Source organism: Nicotiana sylvestris, chromosome 12 (assembly GCF_000393655.2).
Source record: "Nicotiana sylvestris chromosome 12, ASM39365v2, whole genome shotgun sequence".
NCBI classification, from domain to species: Eukaryota; Viridiplantae; Streptophyta; class Magnoliopsida; order Solanales; family Solanaceae; genus Nicotiana; species Nicotiana sylvestris.
This window is the reverse complement of record NC_091068.1, coordinates 48958686-48981070: the sequence shown is the minus strand read 5'-3', so window position 1 is coordinate 48981070 and position 22385 is coordinate 48958686. Positions and strand designations below refer to the sequence as shown.

The 22385-nt window shown below is 39.0% G+C and overlaps 2 protein-coding genes and 1 non-coding gene across 3 annotated transcripts; 1 reads left to right on the top strand and 2 right to left on the bottom strand.

Moving 5' to 3' along the window:
- Positions 1 to 2939: 2939 nt before the first annotated feature.
- Positions 2940 to 10830, bottom strand: LOC104234142 (sec-independent protein translocase protein TATA, chloroplastic-like). Its single transcript, XM_009787651.2, has 2 exons — positions 10415 to 10830; positions 2940 to 3322 (listed from the first exon to the last, which is right to left on the bottom strand). Exons 1-2 carry the CDS (start codon positions 10754 to 10756, stop codon positions 3191 to 3193), a joined length of 474 nt encoding a protein of 157 aa, XP_009785953.1. The 5' UTR covers positions 10757 to 10830; the 3' UTR covers positions 2940 to 3190.
- A 2827-nt stretch (positions 10831 to 13657) lies between these two features.
- On the bottom strand, positions 13658 to 13763 carry LOC138884438 (small nucleolar RNA R71). Its single transcript, XR_011404632.1, has one exon. It is a non-coding gene; the product is annotated as a small nucleolar RNA R71 (small nucleolar RNA).
- A 484-nt stretch (positions 13764 to 14247) lies between these two features.
- LOC104234144 (uncharacterized) lies at positions 14248 to 16059 on the top strand. The gene is made up of 4 exons (XM_070163659.1): positions 14248 to 14434; positions 14693 to 15261; positions 15505 to 15594; positions 15808 to 16059. Exons 1-4 carry the CDS (start codon positions 14248 to 14250, stop codon positions 16057 to 16059), a joined length of 1098 nt encoding a protein of 365 aa, XP_070019760.1.
- Positions 16060 to 22385: the final 6326 nt, after the last annotated feature.

The following is a 22385-nucleotide window of genomic DNA, read 5'->3' as shown; positions in this document are numbered from 1 at the left end:
CAGTTACTGAGTACATTGGGTCGGTTGTACTCATACTACACTTCTTACCGATGTATTTTTACATCCCACAACTTTGGCAGATCGCTTAGCCCTGTTCATCTTTGGTGCAAGAGTGCTCGATCAGTGAGATATTACGTACTCTTTCAAGGATGACTGCCATTTCTTGTGCAGATCCTGATATTGATACCAACAGAGTCTCGAGAGGTACTTAGCGATACCAGGCGGTGATTCAAGGTAGAGTTGCATTCGGTTCCCAGGCCTTAGAGCCACTTTTCTAGTTCCAATGTACTTTTTCCATTTTGTTTCAGACATTGTTGTATTTCCTTTCAAAACGCTGTATGTTGCATAATTTAGAAGCCCATGTACTTGTGACTCCACATCTTGGGATATCCCGTTAAATATTGGTTTTAGACTTATTATGTTCATATTAGAATTGTCTTTACGTTATGTTATTATTCTATTGTCAATCTTTATAATGGTTCTTCTTGTTTATCTATTGTGTATTGGCTTGCCTAGCAAGCATTGTTAGTCGCCATTACCATCCCGATTGGTTGGGATTTCGGATTGTGGCACATAACTATAATATATTTCATAATTATTTTTTTCCAATATTATAAGAAAAACTTTGTTATTGTAAACTAAAAAAAATCATTAATAGGAAGAAAGTTTAATGTCGTTTATTTGAAAAGAAATAAAGGAAAAGATGGGTCAAACGTGAAGAGCATGAAAGGCCAAAAATCTTATTCATATAAAAGAAAAAAATATGAGAGACTAATCGGGGAAAAGTTTATGAGAAATTTTCAATATTGAGTCAAGCGTTAGAGAAAGGAACTTAGGCAAAAAATATCTAATAACAATGAATTTGAAATCAACTAAAATTTATTTATTAATTTTTTCTTATTTAAAGTATAAAGAAAATCTTATATTTAAGATCTTTAAAATCAATTAAAGATCAAAATATAAAATATTGATCAATCATTTTGTCACTAAAAATAGAATTCTTGTTGGATAAAATTATAATTATAGTTAAATATTTAAAAATTAGGATTAGATAATATTAAGAATTTAAATGAGCAAAAAAATAATATTTCCTTTAATGTTGAGGACTAATAATTAGTTGTTGAATTAATTAATTAGAAATATCCATTTTAAAAAAATTCATATGTGCAAAATCATACTTCAGGTTGGTAAAACTCTAGGGTAGACAAATTTATTTTAGAAATAGAAAAATACAACAAAATCAATTATAGTATAGTATTAGAGGTCAAATTGGTTAAAATAAGTTGTCATTAATTATTTTTATTTTTATTTTTTCATTTATTCAAATAAATGACTCCATATAGTGTTACATTCAAATTATAGTGTTATATACTCCAAATAAACAAAACGGAAGTTTTTATATACCGTTTCACAAGAAAATGATGAAGTTTTTATGTTCTTCGAATCGTTTCTGAATTATGAACTTTAATACTCCGATGAAGTTTTTATAACTTCAAATCACAAACAGAAAAATTCACAAGGAGTAGAAAATCATAAAGGTTTTAATCCGCAGAAACAGAATACAAATTAAAGTATAAAATTAATTTTCTTAAGATTGTTAATCATTTGTATTAACTATAATATTATGAAACAATAATTTTTCTGTAACAAAAATAGAAACAGGAAAAACAGAAGGAAAACATAAACTGAAAATAATGAGGAAACAAAATATGAAAATATATTTTGGAATGAATCTAGCTCACTGAATGCACAGTGTATTCCCCTCAATTATCCGAGGTGTTGGAATATTATCCTTCCAAGATAGAATGATTTGACTCACCAAAGTATTAATACCTAAAACGTTGATGAACTGCGAATTACTTAATGGCTGTAAATCACACTGAATTTTATTTGTGCAGAAGAAGAAAGTTTGAAGTTTAGAAAATTTCATAAGAAAAAAATCTGGGATCAAAGCGAATTTATAGTCATTTTCTGAAAGTTTGCAACCTTTCAGAAACAGCCATGACTGTTGAAACATGCGGGAATAATTAAAATTATCCGGGAAAAGAAATGGACTAGGTCGCGGGTCGTGCGCACGGATCCTGATTAATTAATTAAATAATTAAAAAAAATTGGTCCAAAAGATTAATCAATCAATCTTTGATAGAAGCCGAGCGAGCAACGGCGGCGGCGCGAAGCGTACCTTCTTTCCATCCCTTTTAACACCAAGGGAAGCGCTTTCTTAATATAAGCACATTCCCTTTTCTTTCCAGTACCAATAAGGGACAATTGCTCTTTTCCAAAGCATAAGAACTCACTTTCCCTTCACATTTCTTCCCTCCATTTTCCATTCACCAACCTCCAATCCCAACAGGCCAACATTATATGCAACCATTATGTAATTAATTTTCGAGTTTGTTGGGGAACTAATAGATACTACATGAGTGGTAAAGGGACAACTCGTGATAAAATCTCTTTCGCTAGTAATTCCAGGCGAGAAAGGGCATAAAAATAATCATTTAGGATATAGCACTGTCATCTTATAGCGCAAATGAGAAAGATTATTTGTAGCGCGAAAGATTAAAAGGAGGAAAAAGCAACGTAGAGGAGGTTTTCAGCAATTTGTCTTCTTTCTATCTTTCTCCTCTTTTGCTGCTTTTAGAATATCTTCTTCGGGTAGGTGATACTTATGTTTGCTTTCAAAGAGGGTCCAGTACTGCCAAAAGAAATTGCGTTATTTTCTATGTGATGTTTCGACGCTGCCAAGAGGAGGTTTTGTGTGCCAATGAGCTCTTGCAAGATTTACATTTGTGCTTTCTGTTGTTTGGTCACCAAATTTCAGTCTTATCTTCTCCTTTTATTTATTAGAAGCACATATGGTTTGAGAATACTATATGCATTTATGAAAAAGAACCTAAAATTCAGTTGATTACCCTATAGCTAACCACTGGTCACCACTATAAAAAATATTGGCATGTGATGCATCATAATCAAAAGGCCATAAAGTAACGAAAACCTACACATCAATGTATTGAGCTCGATCTTATTGACGGCTTGAAGGCAAAGGGTGCTTCATCATTCTAACTCCTTCCACTCCATTGGTTTTGTCAGTTTTATAGAATTCTAGCAACATGAATAGTACCTAGCTAAATGATCCCAAAATGACTATGTTGGAATAATGACAAAACCTAGCTAGTGGCTCCATCAGTGTCTATGACTCCTTTGTGCTTGAGACACTCGCATCTTGCTTCTCTTCTTGACCGATCTCTCTGGCCTTCTCAACGGGAGGATCAATAGAGGCGTCAGGTTCCTTTTTCAACTCAGTTTCAAACTCCTTCGCTGCCTGTAAGCAAAAATTCGAAAAATATTTTTCAGAATTCAGTCAGTATTTGAACAAACAACTAACAAGATGTGTGTGAACCATCTCCTACAAAAAATCTCACACCAACCCCCTAAAACGATCAAGGCACTGTCTCGAAGAGAGGCTCGGTGAAATTGACTTGTCTGTGAAGATGCAAACTACCTACACCTGGACAGAAAGACTGTATGAAGCTTCACTGTTCCCTGGAAAAGGGGTGGTTCTAGTTATAATCCCGAAACGATTTGTATATATATTTTACACAAACATGAAATCAGCGTAGGCGATAAAGTAGCTGGAAGACACAGAAATAAAGGTATTATTTCCAAACATTTTTTGGTCCGGAAGACCAGAGAAAGGAAAAGAAAAGAAGAAGAGTAGTCCATAATAACAGTTGCCGGTCATCTACATTTCATAATCCCTCCATCTCAAAGCAGAATATAAGTCTATTAGGACGTTTTGTGAACAAATTGATATGACCTGAGAGGTTTGGTAAATAAGGGGATAATAGTGGTGCTATGAAGACTGGCTTTTAAATGTCAGCAAACTATATAAAGGAATGCTGGAGAAGTCTTTTCTTTTTTGAAGGAGAATAAGTTTGAAGTGAAGAAAGAAATCCAACAACAACAACAACCCAGTGTAATCCCACAGGTGGGGTCTGGGGAGGGTAATATGTACGCAGACCTTACCTCTACCCCGAGGGGTAGAGAGGCTGTTTCCAGGAGACCCTCGGCTCAAAGAGGCAACAAGAGACACTATATTAGTACTATCAATAGACTCATAATAAAACAACATAAAATACCATAAAATCCACAACATAACATAAATACCATAAAATAACAAAGTAACAGCAATATAAGAGATATAGGAAATACGAGAAAGATGTAAGGTATTAATACACAGAAGATAAAGCCCATCATCAGTAGTTGATCAATAGCATCCTAAGACTAATTCCTAACTGGCTAGTCTCACTCTAGTGCGCTGTAAAAAAGACATCACAATTTCCCCTAACCTACAACCTTAATGCTCGATCTCCACAATTCCCTGTTTAGGGCCATGTCCTCAGTAACCCTAAGTCGCGCCATATCCTGCTTGATCACCTCTCCCCAATACTTCTTAGGTCTCCCTCTACCTCTCCTCGTACCCACCACCGCCAGTCGTTCACACCTTCTCACCGGTGCATCAGTGTTCCTCCTCTGAATGTGCCCGAACCATCTGAGTCTTGCTTCCCGCATCTTGTCCTCCATGGGGGCCACACCCACCTTCTCTCGAATATCTTCATTTCTAATCTTATCCTTCCTTGTATGCCCGCACATCCACCTCAACATCCTCATCTCTGCAACTTTCATCCTCTGGATGTGTGAGATCTTCACCGGCCAACACTCGGTCCCATACAACATAGCAGGCCTAACCACTGCCCTATAAAATTTACCTTTCAGTAACAGTGGCACTTTCTTGTCACACAGGACTCCCGTCGCTAACCTCCATTTCATCCACCCCACCCCTATACGGTGTGTGACATCCTCGTCGATCTCCCCGGACCCCTGAATAAACAACCCCAGGTACTTGAAACTACCCCTCCAAAAGGCAAAATCAAATCTTAGTTTCATGCCATCAAAAATCCAGTGCACTGGAACCGCTAAGAATGATGAAATGCAAGATCATATATAAACTGTACTAGTAAACAGCGAATACGAAGGCCAAGAACAAGAGACTTCCTTGAAAGATATAAGATTTGATTGATTATACAAGCCAAAAGAAACACAGGTAGGGTACAGCTAGTTTTCCTGCTTGCAAAATCTAAGGCAGATGACACACGGATATTCAAACACAATGGGGAAGCCTACCCCCTGCCCTACCCCACTCATCCCTGTTTGCTAGAAGAGCAATGTTCCAAGCTTCAATACTAGGAGGAAGAAAAGGTAGCTTAGTTCCTCAGTAAGCTGGATGAACATACTCTATCTCCTCTACAGAAAGATCCACTGTGCTCAAAGCAACGAGCGATGGAAGATTCACAGTCATCTCATACTATAACATGTTAAGTGACATAGGAAGTAAAGCTGGACAATGGCCTTTGGCAGATGCTTATGAAATCAAAAGTGTCCCATCCACCAATAACCCCCCCTCACCCCCCCACCCCCAACCCTCCAAAGTACCTTGCTTTGGATGGATAGCAACCAGAGAGGCATGCTTCACCCAAGATGCTCTCCAGAAAAGAAGCTTTACACTGAAAACAGATGCTACATGTGCGACCAAGCAGAAGAGTCCCATAATCAACCCAACCAGCATGGCATTGAGCCGTAGCAGTTGTTGTTTGTCACTGCAACAAAACATGGCAGATGAGGTACCTATTTCTAATATTTTTGGTGTGCAGTGGGCTATGCCACATCACTGAAGGAGACCCTAATATGCTGGAAAGAGCAGAGATCAGAAAGAAACTTAGGATCATGTGGGGGAACAGTATCAATGTGTATCCTATGAGCAGTTTGGTTGGAGGGGAACCACAGAAGTTTTGAGTGCAGTTCAAGAGCAACTTTTTGTCTGAAAGATAGGTGCCTCCGATCATTGCATTTTTGGTGTAAAGTGAAGTATGGAAATGACTTAAGAGTCCAAATCTGATTCTTTTTTTCCGATAACTGAGTTCAATTGTGGATCTGCTGATGGAGCTTGTACTTGTATAAATGTTTTAGCATGTTCTCGGTGTTTATATAATGAAATACTACTTACCAAAATAAAAATAAAAAGGCTGTTATCCAATAACACTTTGGTGGTGCTTAGATTTGGTTTTCAAAGTGTCTGGGGAGAACAGTGTGTCAAATTATCCTATTTTAGCGAGTAATTGCTCTTCCTATGATCATAGTTTCTCCCACCAAATTGTCATACAAGATACTTGGTTCAAGAGGAAATCGTACAAGCGACATGTCTCAGCAGGTATTTTGAAAAACATTCTCCAAGCACTTTCCAAGAGACTAAATAATGAGAAACCAAAAGACAGAACTTTCATTCATAACTTGGTGAATGGAACCACATTCTCGAACGGCTGGTCCGACATATTTCTGGTGTTCTCATATTGTAACGATCCGGCCGGTCATTTTGCATATTTGAGCCCCGATTTCCCATTTGATGCTTCTTATATGTTTGGTTGTTGTTTTGTGGCTTGCGGGATGCTTGATTTGGTTCATGGAAGGTTTTGGAGTGAATTGGAATACTTATTCCTTTTGGTGGAAAACTGAGTTATAAGAGTTGACCAAGGTTTGACTTTTGATTAAACGACCTTGGATTAGTGATTTGATGATTCCAATAGCATCGTATGGTGATTTTGGACTTAGGCGTATGTTTGGATTTGGATTTAGAGGTTCCTAGGGTGTTTTGGCGTTATTTACCGAAAATTGGCAATTTGAACATTTAGAGAGTTCTTATGTTTGACCAGAGGTTGACTTTGGTGATATCCGATTTGGATTTTAGTTCCGGAAGTTGGAATAGATTTGTTTTGTCATTTGGGACTTATGTGCAAAGTTTGGGTTAATTCCGGGTTGGTTAGGCTTGAATCGGACGCTTGGTTGAAGTTTGAAAGTTCTTGAACTTGAGAGAAGTTCAATTTGCAATTTGGCCTTTGATTCGTTGTTTACGGCCTTGTTGGTGTGACTGGACGGGGTCCGGGGTGTCTCGGGTAAGTTTCGAACTACCCGGAGCATTTTGAGAGTTGCAGGTTTTTGTTGGTGTCAAACCCTTCTTCGCGATCGCGGAGGGCATTTTTGGGCTGGGCATAATTTCTTCTTTGCATTCGCGATGTGGAGTCGCGTTCGTGATGGGAGAGGTAGTGTGGTCTTCGCATTCGCGAAGAGCTTTTTGAGGCAGGTGTGACTCATGTGCTTCGCAAACGCGAGATGGTGGCCACGTTCACGAAGTATATCACTAGGCAGACCTTAAGTGATATAATTTCGGGATTTTTACCCATTCTCTCATATTTTGAGCCCTAGATTTCGAGAGGTGGAGATTTTAAAGAGCAAATTCACTACTACATTGGAGGTATACAATTTTCACTTGGATTTAGCTTTATATCTTGATTCCCCATGAATTTCTAAGCCTAAAACTTGGATTTTTAAAGGAAAATTTGGAGTTTTTGTCTATAACTTAAAAGGGAGTAAAAATTGGGAATTTGGGGGTCAATTTGGAGTAGGTTTTGGAATCTAATCATATATTTGGACTCGTGGGGTTATGGGTAGTCGGGAATCGGGATCTACCCTTAACTCGGATTTTGACCGTATGGGCCCGAGCTGGGGTTGTTTTCTATGTCTTTGTTTGATGTTATTGAGTTATTTTTGGCTAGATTCGAGCCGGTCGGAGGTGGTTTCTAAAGGAAAGGCGATTTTGGAGGGTTGATTTGGCCCGTTTGAGGTAAGTATCTTACCTAATCTTCTGTGAGAGAATAACCCTTAGGCTTGGACCTTATTTGTCTAATTGTAATGTATGTGATGCGACGTATATGCGAGGTGACGAGGGTATGTGTGGGTACTATGTATGAAAAATGACCAGATTAGACTCAAGGCTTCTACTATGCCTTGATTTGATTGTGTGCTCTCTATGATACATGTATAATTCATTGTATGACTACACGAGCTTATGCTTTCATGCTAGAGATCGTGTTTTAGGATTATAATTTCCTAATTGGCCAAGTTGGGCATTTGTGAAACCATTGCTAATTTATTTTGCCGTCATGTTTTATATGTTGAACCCTCATCCGCATTTTATTATTATCATGTCCTTGCGTACTTTGTTGACATATTATGAGCATGTCTTTGATGGCAATTTGACATATTACATTGTTATGATTATGGCACATGTGGACATATTTGGCGGATTGATTTGGTGTTGGCACGAGATCTTGGTCATGCGGTTATAATTATTATTATGCACATGTGTGGTGGAATAAGGGTGGCTATTATTGATTATGCACATGTGGCAGAGTAAGGGTGGCTATTCTTGATTATGCATATGTGGCGTAATAAGGGTGGCTATTCTTGATTATGCACATGTGGCGAAATAAGGGCGTCGTTCTTGTGATGAAACGTGGATTATAGGGGTGGCATTCCGGATTAAGCAAGTGGATTCTTTATGAGATATTACCTTGTTATATTCTTATTGTCAGTTATTTGAGATATTGCACAAGTTCTCTAACTAGTGAGTATCACATGACTTGAACTTCGTCACTACTTCACCGAGGTTAGTCTAGATACTTATTATTGAGTACATGTTGACTCACACTCATACTACATTTTTGTACATTTTTATGCAGATCCGGATGCTGGAGGTAGCAGTCTTCGGAAGTGAGTTTGGACCGTTCGAGCGGATTCAAGGTAGTGCTTCTTGGTTGCCACAGACACTTGAAATCTTATTCTATTCTTTTTATATTGTTGTATTACTTTCAAATAATATTGTACTTATTGAGACTCGTTATGTATTTTGTTTAGAGCTCATGACTCCGTATTACCTGGTTTTGGGAAGTTTGACTTATGTAATCATGTTTCGACTTTGTTGAAGTTTTTATTCCGCAGTTTATGTTAGAATTTCAGAGTTATCATATCTTATTTTGATGTTTTGTATCATTGTGTGATTGGCTTGCCTAGTTTTAGATGCTAGGTGCCATCACGACCCCATATTTATCTCTTCCATGTTATCATCAATCAACAGAAGCCCCAGTTTTTAAGGATTGCAATGAAATAACTCATTTACAGTTACTATTTGATCCTCAAAAGCTCTTCAACCTTCAAGAAGCATGTGTACAAGTTCTAATTCCGGGAAACAAATTATTTTCCCTCAATTCACTCGTGGGGTTGGGGGGAGCATACTTTCACAAGCATTGTATGCTTTAACATCATCCTTCTCCTGGGATTGGGGCAACGTTTTGGCTCCATTGAGCAGTGTGGTAAGTAGATATTCATCAACATCACGCCAAAGGAGGCTTTGCCTGTATGTCGAGCAAAAACATTAAATTCTATCAAATATCTCCCACTAGACTTAATTTCACGATTCAACTGCTCTTGCAATCTATCTTCCAACGTCATAATTAACATAACTTCTACTATGATGCAATTCCCTTGTTTCTTTGTCATGGCCTTCTGCATCTAATTAGATCTATTGTCTATGGTTAAACTTTTGTCATCAAACAGAATCCATAGAACTACTTAGAGACACTATTTCAAAACCAGTACACAGTATTGTTAAATCAAATAGTATGATCACTCATGGATGACAATCAAACATTTTTCATCCATCAAGTTGCGAATACACAATGTGGTATGAGTTTGTCAGTAATGATGTAGCTGTCGTTGCATGCATTTGAAATTCACAACTGATAGACCACACAAATCTCCATAGTCAAAAATCATTTATCAATCAACAAATTAGTTTGAATCTCTCATCACAAAGAGAATCATGTTTAAATTACTACTCCTTCCGTTTCATTTTTTGTTTGTCGTAGTTTAACTTGGCACAAAGTATTATAATAAAGAAAGAAAGACTTTTGAAACTCGTGCTCTTAAATATACCATAACAATTGTGTGGTCACATATCGTTAGTATCTTGGCTATAAAAAACTTCTCATTAAGAAATATAGGAATGTGCCATTATTTATAGCATGGACTAATAAGAAAATAGTGTCAAACAAAGTGGAATGGAGGCAGTAATAGTTAAATGCCTTTCAAGATATCATGAGCGCACACACCTTGTTTATCTATATGACTTTATGTTGTTTTCTTGCTTCATCATCCTCGTAGTAAAGTTTTTTTTCCTACTTTTTTTACTTGCAATTATAAAAGCATATATCCATTCAATACCTCACCATCTGTTTCCTCTGGCACATGGGTAAGACTTGAATTTTTGTATTAACTATACAAAGCTTGATAATTGTACCAAATCAATGACACCACAAACATCATAAGTTTCTACAAGTCTAAGCATCCTCCTATAAATTAGAATCCCCTCAATAGACCCTCCAAAAGGAAAATAGATATACAGAAAGAAAAGGAATATTTACAGAAATATACACCTAGCAGAGTAAAAAGGAGATTCTTTTACCTGTTGGAAGCTCTTGACAGTCTTGCCAATACTGCGGCCAACGTCAGGCAATTTCTTGGGCCCAAAAACAAGGGCGGCAACACCAGCAATTACAACCAACTCAGGGACCCCAAGCCCAAATAAGCAGTTGCAAGAAAGACCCTTTTTATCATTGCTGACTAATTTACTCGTTCTTCTAGCTCGAGAAGGAACCAACGCTCTGTTCCTGCTAAAGAACAATGAGCTAGATGAAGACAAACTAGGAATTTTGGCAGTTGAAACTGACAAAGAAAAAGAAGTAGAAGTGGCATTAGGTGTAAGTGATAGAGTGAGAGTTGAAGCAGCAGATGAGATGATTGCCATTTTGTGGATTCTCAATCTGGGAAATATACTAGTTGCCCTTGTGAAATGAGATGGACTTTTGGGACTTATAAGTATCGCTGACCCAGTTTGTTATAGTATTGATTACACTACACTATTTCAATGTCCCTGTTTTGTAAATTATTTACCAAACGTCTCCCGGCCCCACCCACATTTATTTCTTGTCATAGATTTCTATGCGGAACTCGTAGATTTTATGCTATATTTTACACTGGTTATATTATTAATTATTCATTTACTCTACTTAATTGGCATGACTTTATAATTATTCAATTGTTCACCAAACTCTACCATATTGACATGATTTAATGTTATCTGCTTTCCACTTATTTGTTAGATTATTCACAAATTCTACCCAGTTGACATAACTCTGTGTTTGTTCTATTGTTCATCAAATTTTATCAAATTAGCATGACTTTGTGTAATCTACAGTTAACCTATCTGTTAAATTGTTCATCAAAGTCTGCCTAATTAGTGTAATTTTTTCTGTGTTGTTTAACAAAGTGTTTTTCAAAATTACAATTTCGATCAACTCCCCCTAAGTCTGCTCCAAATGATTTCATGTTTAGATCAAACCTTTCAAATATCAACACAAACAATATACAATCACCAATTATTCAGACAACACCAAATTGAGAGGACCACTTTATCTTCTTCTAACACTTTATAAGGACCAACAATGAAGTTTTGAGATTTTTAATATAAATTACAAAATTAATATTTAAAAAAAACTTAAGCATAAAATCAATATTTAAATTTTTTTACAATAATCAATCATTAACTTTGAGTTTCTACCTGATGTGTGGCTATAATTCATGGTTTATCTTTTATATGCTTTAATGATAAAGTACACCTTATTTGCGTATAATAGGGTCCATTTTATGTGTAGGTGAATTGGAGATGAAAGCAAAAGAAAAAGGAGATCTACAAGTTGAAAGCGTGCGTGAGAGCAGTGAATGAGAGAACCTGGCGACGCCAGGCTTGAAGCTGGCGTTAGGCTGGTCATGCAAGGCAAAGGCCAAGCTTGAAGTTGGCGTTAGGCTAGCGATGCAAGGCAAAGGCCAGGCTTGAAGCTGGTGTTAGGCTGGCGACGCAAGGCAAAGGCCAAGCAAAACCACGCGTTAGGCTTGCGACGCCGGGCATGGGGCCAGGTTTACCAGGCGTTAGGCTGGCAATGCCAGGCCTAGGGCGAGGTCCAGTCCGAGTTTTGAAAACTTAATTCGTTTCCTGGCTTGACTAGGATTTGACCTACATGTTTAGGTCTTGTCCTAAACATATAAATAAACCTAAAAATGCCACTTTGAAGGACTTTTGCAACCGGAGGCAAGGATAGATCGTGGAACACTACTTGGGATGTTAGAATCATCGGTTTCTATATCCCTTTATCCTTACTTTGTAATTGAATTATGCAAAATACTTTGGATATTGTTACTATGAGTATGAGTAGCTAAAATCCTACTCTAGGGTTTTGATGGAACCTGTTGGAGGATGATTTTCTTGTTACGTTAATATAGATTTGCCATAGTATATTCTCTCTATTTGTTCAACTATATTCTTATTGTTGTTGATTGAAGGGCCCTCAATTGACTGTTCATATTTAGTATGTATTACTCGGGAGAGAGTGCATATTTAGGTAGTTGTTGAACAACATCACTCCTAACGTATATGAGGGATCAATACGAAGGGTTTAAAGGTGGGATTAGGGATAACGAAACTTTGGTGCAATCTGAGTGAGTTGTACTTAAGGCCAGCTAGCATAATTCGGGAGAATATGTCTAGTATATTGTGGTAATTACTCAGGAGAGAGTTACGACAGTCAGAGTACTCATGATCTATAGAGAAGACTTAGGCAAATTTATAAAAAACGTAGCGGAAAGGATTCCGACAATAGGGGAAATCAGAACCTTAGATCATTCCAATTCTTGTCTACAACCCATTCGTAGTTAGTTCTTATCTATTGCATTTTTATTACGTAATATTTAGTTAGTAAACATCCAATTTATTACTTAAATATTTCTGAAGATTGAATACGTGAATTTGCATGAGTCCAATAGCTATGTTTAATAGGTTAATTCCCTGTGGAATTCAACTCCGAACTTGTTAACCGGAATATATTTGCAATGACTACTTTGTCCTTTATATAAGGCATAGTTGGGCATGATCAAATTTTGACACTGTTGCCGGGGAGTTAACGGTGTTATTAATTGCAGCTAAAAGAAGTGCTAAAATTCTTAGCGTAGTCAATTTTCTTCAATTTAAACTAAATACATTGAAATTCTAACATCTGTAGTCTTGGGTGTTACATGTGCATGCCTAGAAACTCCTCAAGAACTGGTAAATTGTTTGAAGCATTATTAGATCCTAAGAAAGTTTTCAAGGCACTAAATCGTGCAAACAAGAAGGGCAAACAACAACAGAACTCAGCAGAACAAATCGAACCAGACATGGGAGACGAAGTAAACAACAGAAATAATGGGAATGACCCGAACAATCAGGGTGTGGTGCCTCTTGTTCCAGAAGTAGCATTGTACGATTGGACACAACCCACAACTGACAAAATAGCAACCACAATTGCAGTCCCTCAGATACAAGTAGAATCATTTCAAATCACAAACACCATGCTGCATTTGTTGCAAAACAAGAGACTATTCTCAGGGTCATACATGGAAGATCCTCAGCAACATCTAAAGAATTCTCTATCGATATGTGTCACTCAAAGGCAACCTAATATGACAACAGAAGCAATAAGGTTGTTGTTGTTCCCATTCTCGGTGACAGGAGAGGCTCAGACTTAGCTTAATTCACTCCCTATAAACTCCATCACTACTTAGGATGAATTAGTCAAGCAATTTGTGAACAAATTCTCCCCACCCAAAGACTACTAAGCAAATTGATGAGATATTGAGCTTTAGCAGAAACCAATAGAAACATTACAAGAAATGTGGGAGATGTTCAAGAGTATTCTGGTTAAGTGTCCACATCATGGCATTCCGGAGCAGATGCTGGGGCAGAGGTTTTACATAGGATTGGTAGACAACTTAAATGACAATGTTGATGTTTCAGCAGATGGAGCATTTTTTTAGCAAAATAATAGACTCTCCAATCACTCATGTAGTTCATTTAGTGGCTTTGGACCCAAACAACTCCATAGCTGAAAATATGGCCACTCTAGTGACGTCAATGAGTATCCTCACCAAAAAGATAGAAGAATAAGGCCATACGCAGCAAGTACACATAGTTGACGCAATTAATGGGGGATTATGTGCATTATGCATTAACCAACCATATGTGTGCTCTGGAGTGCAGAAGGTGACAACCAGCATTATCAAGAAGATATGAACTATGTGGCCAACTATGGGGGACAAAGGCAAGGTGGTCAGAATTGGGGTCAGCAGAATCAACAATATAAACCAGCACAACAATAGTACAATAACAACAACAATCCTAGAGTTATACGACCACAGGGTCAAGTGATGCCCTACCAAAGGCAACAAGGTTACAACCAGCAAAATCAACAGCATGCTTATCAACAACCTCAACAACAGAAGATTGAGAGACAAGATGACGGGTTTGTTGAACTTAAGGGAATGATGCAACAATTGATTGGGTCCACTGGAAAAATAATTGAAAGAGTAAACTCAAATAAAGCAGCGATAAAGGGTATTGAGATTGAATTAGGACAGATTGCGATGGCTTTAAATAATTGTCCCTAAGGGACGTTACCTGCGGAAACACAAATCAATCCAAAAGAGTAGGATCCAAAACAACTTATGGTAGTGAGTCTATGAAATGGTAGAGACCTAGATCTGGAGCAAGAAATGGCTTGTGAAAATTGACCTACTGAAACACTTGTGCCAGTACCCATTGAGATAGATGAATCAACAGGGTTAACTGAAGTGACTATATAACATGCACAAGAGAATGCCAACAAAGAAAAAGAGGTTGCGAAAGAGACTGAGGTAGCACAAGAAACGATAGTAGAAGCAGTGCCTGAGCAAGACAAAACTCAAATCACAGAGAAGAAGCGACCTCCGGCACCATTCCCACAGATATTGGCCAAGTATCAGAAAGATGAGCAGTACAAGAACTTATTGGAGATTTTGAAGCAAATTCAGGGGAACATCCCATTGATCGACGCCTTAAAGGAGATGCCTGGTTACACAAAAATGATGAAGGACTTGATGTCTCGCAAGTTCGACTTTCAAGACTTGTCCACGGTTACACTAACTCAGACTTGCAGTGCTATTATGATGAGACTCATAGCTGAGAAGCTGTCTGACCTAGGGAGTTTCACAATTCCATGCACAATAGGCAACTATGCATTTGCTAAGGCACTTTGTGATTTGGGGGCAAACATAAACCTGATGCCACTGGCTATCTTCAAAAGGTTAGGCATTGGAAGAGCTAGACCCATGTCCATGTTGCTACAGCTGGCTGACCGGATAGTGAAGAGCCCCCCTAGCATTCTTGATGGCGTATTAGTACAGGTTGGGAAGTTTGTGTGCCCAGCAGATTTTGTCATTCTTGACTGTCGGGTTGACAAGTAAATTCCCATAATTTTGGGAAGACCACTCTTGTCCACTAGGAGAGCTTTAATTGACTATGAAACTAGAGAACTCAAAATGAGATTAAATGATGAAGAGAGAACATTCAATGTGCAGAAATCTATGCGGTGACCAAGTGAATTTTCTAACTGCCCTCTAATAGATGTCATTGATGTAATTTTGGAGGAGGAAGATGAGACATTGAACACTAAAGACCCTCTAGCAGCCTGTCTCATGAACTTAGATGAAGCAAATGGAGAATACTTGGCGGAGTGGGTACTTGCTCTTAAAGTCAAAGGTTTTTGGAGAATGGAGCTCGAATTTGAGCCTTTGCACTTAGATGAAAGAAAAACTCCTCTAGCTAAGTCATCGATAGAATAGCCGTGAAAGTTGGAACTGAAGCCACTACCACCTCATCTCAGGTATGCCTTCTTAGGACCTTACTCAACTTTACCTGTTATTATCTCATCTAGTTTATTAGATGTGCAGGCAGAACAACTTTTGCAAGTATTGACGGAGTGCAAGACTATAATTGGTTGGACCATTGCAGACATTAAGGGTATCAGCCCGGCCTTCTGTATGCATAAGATTTTACTGGAAGATAGGCACAAACCTTCAAGAGAACATCAAAGAAGGTTGAACCCCAACATGAAAGAAGTGGTGAAGAAAGAAATGATTAAGTGGTTAGATGCGGGAATCATATTTCCCATCTCTGATAGCAACTGGATAAGCCCAGTTTAGTGTGTGCCAAAAAAGGGCGGTATGACGGTAGTGAAAAATGAGAAGAACAAATTGATCTCTACACGAACAGTCACAGGTTGGCGAATCTGTATGGATTACCGGAAGTTGAACTTGGCTACCCGGAAAGACCATTTCCCACTGCCATTCATTGATCAGATGCTAGATAGATTAGCAAGGAGATCCCACTTCTGCTTTTTTGATGGGTACTCAGGGTATAATCAGATCTCTATTGCCCCGGAGGACAGAGAGAAAACATTGTTCACCTGCCCTTATGGAATCTATGCCTTTTCGAGAATACCGTTTGGCCTATGCAACGCACCTGCCATATTCCAAAGGTGCATGATGGCCATCTTCACGGATATGGTAGAGGAAATAATGGAGGTTTTCATGGATGACTTCTCAGTGGTGGGGAACTCATTCGATGATTTCCTTATGAACTTGAGAAGAGTATTGAAGAGGTGTATCAAGACGAATCTGGTACTCAACTGGGAAAAGTGCCATTTCATGGTACATGAAGGTATATTCTTGGGGCACCTAGTGTCGAGTAAAGGCATTAAGGTATATCGTGCAAAGGTTGATGTGATCGTAAAGCTTCCACCACCCACTTCCATCAAAGAAATTAGAGATTTCCTTGGGCACCCAGGTTTCTATAGGAGATTTATAAAAGATTTTTCCAAAATTGCTAACCCCTTGTGAAACTTTCTTGAAAAAGATCACCCTTTTGTGTTTTTTGATGACTGTAGGGTAGCGTTTGAGGAATTGAAGAAGAGACTGGTAACATCACCTATCTTAGTTGCCCCTCACTGGGAGCAACCATTTGAGCTGATGTGTGATGCTAGTGACTATGTTGTGGGAGCAGTTTTTGGGCAGCGAAAAGACAAAGTCATGCCTCCAATATACTATGCAAGTAGAACTTTGAGTGGTGCCCAACTAAATTACACAGTGACCGAGAAGGAGATGCTAGCAGTGGTGTTCACATTTGACAAATTCATATCATACTTGATAGGCTCGAAGGTAATTGTTTATACTGACCATGCTGCTCTCAGGTACTTAATCGAGAAAGAGTCAAAGCTGCACCTGATTTGATGGGTGCTACTGCTGCAAGAATTTGACTTGGAAATCCGGGACCGAAAGGGAACAGAGAATTAAGTAGTTGATCACTTGTCTAGGCTGGAAGGAGCTGAGAAGAAGGTTGAGGTGGAGGAGATTGTGGAAACTTTCCCGGATGAACAACTATTAGCCACGAGTCTTAAGGAAGCACCATGGTATGCTGACATTGCAAACTACCTGGAGAGCGGTATTGTTCCTAATGACCTTTCCTCTATCCAAAAGAAAAAGTTCTTTCGTGATTGTCGCATGTATTATTGGTATGAGCCTTATCTATTCAGGATTTGTGTTGATAACATGATCCGGAGATGTATCCCTAAGATAGACCAATCTTCTATTTTGCATGCGTGTCATGCATCACTATATGGTGTCCATTTCGAGGTAGTAAGGACAACTACGAAAGTTTTAGAGTCCGGCTTCTATTGGCCGACATTGTTCTAAGATGCACACTTATGGATAAAGGGTTGTGATGAATGCCAACGAACCAGAAATATTTCCCACCGACATGAGATGCCTATGAACCTAATTTAGGAGGTAAAAGTGTTTGATGTATGAGGAATCGATCTTATGGGGCCTTTCATCAGCTCATATAGCAACAAGTACATACTCATTGCTGTAGACTACATGTCCAAATGGGTGGAGGCTGCAACGCTCCCTACAAATGATGCAAAGGGGGTAATTGGTTTTTTGAGAAAGAACATATTCACCCAATTTGGCACTCCAAGGGCAATAATCAGTGACGGAGGCACTCACTTTTGTAATCGAGCCTTCGCGAAGTTGTTAGAAAAGTATGATGTACGCACAAGGTTTCCACCCTATATCATCCACAAACGAGTGGGCAAACGGAAGTTTCGAACAGATAGATAAAGAGTGTGTTGGCAAAGACTGTGAATGTTACTAGAACAGTTTGGGCGCGAAAGTTAGATGATGCACTATGGGCCTATCGATCCGATTTCAAAACTCCGATCGGCATGTTGCCGTACAAGCTGGTGTTTGGGAAGGCGTGTCACTTGCCGGTGGAGTTAGAGCATAGAGCTTTGTGGGCATTGAGGCAGTTGAATCTCGATATAGAAGCTGCAGTTACGAGTAGAGTCACGGAGTTGCACGAGCTCGATGAGTTTCAATACCACACTTTTGAGAGCACAAGATTATACAAGGAGAGAATAAAGATGATACATGACAAAAATATTCTTGAGCGGAGTTTTAAACCCAAAGATAGGGTATTGCTATACAATTCAAGACTGAGGTTATTTCTGGAAAAATTAAAGTCAAGATGGTCAGAACCATTTTATGTGGTTAAAATTCATCCCACTGGTGCCGTAGAGATTGCTGTGGAAAGTGACTCTCGCAAGTTCAGAGTCAATGGGCACATATTAAAACATTATATAGGCATGGATGAAGCAAAGGTAGTGTTAGTGACTCATTTGATCGAGCTACCGATGTTGAGTGTCCTTTAAATTCGCTTCCATGCGTCGTGTCGCGACATTAAATCAGGCGCTTTATGGGAGGGAACCCATTGGACTATTGTATTCATTATGCCACGATGTTAACTAAGGCATTCGTTGGGAGGCAGCCCAATTCGTAGTTGATTTTTCGTGTAGTTAGATTTTTTTCTTGTTTTAGGTACTAACAAGTTTGCAGGTAAGTTTGGGCAAGTCGAAAAGGGTTTCAGCGTCACCTGACGTACACCAGGCGTTGGGGCTGGTGATGCCAGGATAAAGCCAGGAAAAGCTGGCGTTGGGGCTGGTGACGCCTGGTTAACGCCAGGTCCACCAGGCGTTAGACTGACGATGCCTGGGTAAAGCTAGGTAAGGCTGAAGTTGGGGCTGACGACGCTTGGGTAATGCTAGGTAAGTTTTTTTCGGCCCAGTTTAATTTTTCTTCCCATATTTTAGTCGAACTCCCTCACTTACACGCCCTAAATATTGACCAAAATACAAAAACCCTAACCCAACTTACCCCAATCACACATCAAGCTCAAAAACAAGAAAACTCTCAAGCACACACAACAAAACTCTCAAGCACACACAACACCCTCTTTGCTCTCAACCCACACACTGCACAATTTTGCTCACCCACACACTCACCAGCAGATTTCCATCATGTCTCTCCCATCTCTATTAAAGTCAAGCTTAGTTTTTTTCATCAGCAATTCTCAGGAAGCTTCCTCCTCTCAAAAGCTTCAAAGGTATGATTTTATCTCTTTCCCTTGCAATTTCAAGTTGGGTACTGGTATACACTTACACACAAAAGTTGGTGGTTGTTCTTCATTGTAGTATTGTGTTTGTGTGCCCCAACCCCGTGAACCCCATAGGAATAGTGCTGCGATTGTGAAAACATGTCGTAGTAAGGAACCCCCTAGCCGATTTGGGAGGATGAGGCAATCCCTCATTTCCATAAGAACTCCTATGGCACTAGTGCTTGTTAAGTGTTTGATATAATGCCTTAATGGCATGCCTTGTTCCCATTGGAGCTCGAGTCTCTGGGATTAATAGACTGGTGTTATGTAGTCGTGCACTATGTTAAAATATTAAGTGTGGTGTGGCTCATGGGTACCCAATGTGTTGTTGTTTGATTCTAATATTAAGAGGTGAAGTCTGAGTAACCTCGGAAAGTTACGCAAGATTATGTGTGTAGTGTGTAATGCAGTTTTATCTGACTACTGCTTATTTGTGTAGGAACAAAAATGCCTCCCATAAAAGACACATTCAAAGGAAAGGCCACTTCAACTTCCCCAGCTAAAGCAAAGGCAACCTCCGCACCTCCTCCAAAGAAGAGAAAAGGGGGAGAAGCTACCTCTAGTCTGAGTGGAGCATAAGTCGTGGCAGTTGTAGCTGCCATGCATCCACAAACCCAAGGCCAATGGGAGTTCGGAATAAACAGCATACCCCCGTATAAGAAGGATTGGTACATGCGTTGTAGGCCTAAATATGTCCATCCGGAAGCAGTCATCTAGGAACGTAGCCTAAAAGAGAAGTATCAGGCAATTTGGAGAGGCATCCAAGATTTGGGGTTAAGTTATGTTTTTAAGAACATATGGGACATCAATCTCAACCTAGTCCGAGAATTCTATGCAGGGTTTGACCCATATGACACCAAGCAGCTAGTGCCAATTCGTGAAAGTTTGATAGATTTTTCAGCCACGACTATATGCAACTTTTTAGGTGCACCAAATGTTCCTGTGGAGCCATTGGAACAATTCATTCGCCGTCCTACATATAGAGAGCTGAGGCACACGATATGTTGTGTCGACTCTACGGCTGCGTGGGTTCAGGATAAGGTAACAAACCGTCACAAGAGATTCCCTAAGAAGAAGATGAAGGCGAAGGCGAAGGTGTGGCTTAAACTGATAAACGCACGGCTCCTACCGTGCAATCATGACACGCTCATTAGCCGTGAGAGGACATGTGTGCTATACTTCCTTATGATAGGGCAAAGGGTGAATGTGGGTCATCTGATCCGCTACCAAATGTCATAAGTAAGAACGAGTAAGAAAGTCGATCGAATGCCATTTTCTAACTTCTTGACTCAGTTCTTAAGGCACAAGGAGGTTAAGGTGGAGCCTGAGTTTGACCACACCATCGATCAGCCCATTCGACAAACGAACATCACTAATCTCCGGCTGAAAGACGAGACTGCTATGCCATCATTGACAGGTGTTGAATGCAATGCACGTGATGATAGTTTTATGGCCCATATCTATGGGATACTGGATTTGCAGTTGAGGATAGGGGGTCGATCGGCACATCTAAGGAGATGACAGAATTGGAGCATCGGTACCCGCTCAATGCTTATGTGCAACAACTAGTTGGGTTAGGAGATGGATACAGACTCACCGATGATGAGGATATCAACACACCGGAGCAGTTTAAGGCTGAGCAAGAGTAGTCAGATGGTGAGGGAGATGATGATGAGGAGGAGGACGACGAACATGATGAAGAGTGGAGAGCGTAAGAGGATGAAGATGTTGCTTGATCAGGGAGTTTTCTTGCACCCTACTCTTTTTATTTCTTGTTTTGTTAATTTGTGCATGCACTGAGAACAATACATGATCTAAGTGTGGGGTGAGAACTTGTAGAAATTAGGAGTTGTAGTTATTTTTTTGTTGTTGTTTTAGTAAGTGTCATTTTCGTTAGCTAATTATTTTAGTTATTTGTTTTTCATTTTTGTTTTTCTTGTTAGTTGTTTTTAGTCAGAAAATACAAAAAAATATATATAAGTGTTGGACTCTTCCCGATGATGGATCTCCTAGACAGTTTTCTTGAGGGAAGTAAGTCTAAAAAAAATACCAAAAAGATTTTTTTTGTGTAGGTAGTGTAGTAATTCCCCCTTGATTTTTATTTGGGCCGCGTGTTTTTACTAAGGGATTTTAGTTGAACCGGGTATAGGTAGTTTTAATTTTTAGGATTAGGAACCACGTGGCTATGCATTTAATCACATCAATATCTCTGAGCCTTTTGATGCTTTGAGAATAGCCAGTACTCTGTTTGTGACGCTTAGGCTCAATTTTTGACTCTAGTATAAATACCTTAAATCGTAGATTCTTAAATTTGCTTAATGCTTTAACTGGAGTGTCGTGATAAAAACCAACCCTGAATGAGTTATGTGCCATGTTTGTGTGAGGTTTGTATGTATTTTGTGCATTGCATTTGATGTCTAGAACTTGCCCCATGTGTGTGAAAAGTGATATTGTAGTCTTATTCAGTCTGAGAAGTGATATAGGCGGTTCTTTGTTTAGCCAGATATATATAGAGTACCCACCTAAATGTTATGTATCGTAGTTAACTCCATTGAGCCTATAATCATGTTTCTTTGGTAACCACATTATAAGCCATACCCCTTTGTTTTGAATCGACCATATATTTGAACCTTGTCACCTCTCATGAGCACTTGAATTGTGATAAATTATGGAAAAATTAAAGTGTAGGGTGGTTGGTTGGCTTTTGAGTGGAACAAGTGAAATAAGGAGAAAGGTGCATCGTTTGAAAGAAAAAAAAATGTGTCAATAAAAGTCATTTGGATAGAAAAAAAAGAAAAAAATATAATAGTTGTAGTGTATGAAAAATAATTCCTGATGGTGGTGGCTTTTGACGTACTGTTGCTTCAAGAAGTAGGGGTAAAATATAGTGAAGTTAAGGTGGAGTTTTGGTTTGACATAAGTATGGGCTTGAAGGTTAAAGTGTGTGTATTAAAGTACTTAAAGGAGGTGGTCACTTATA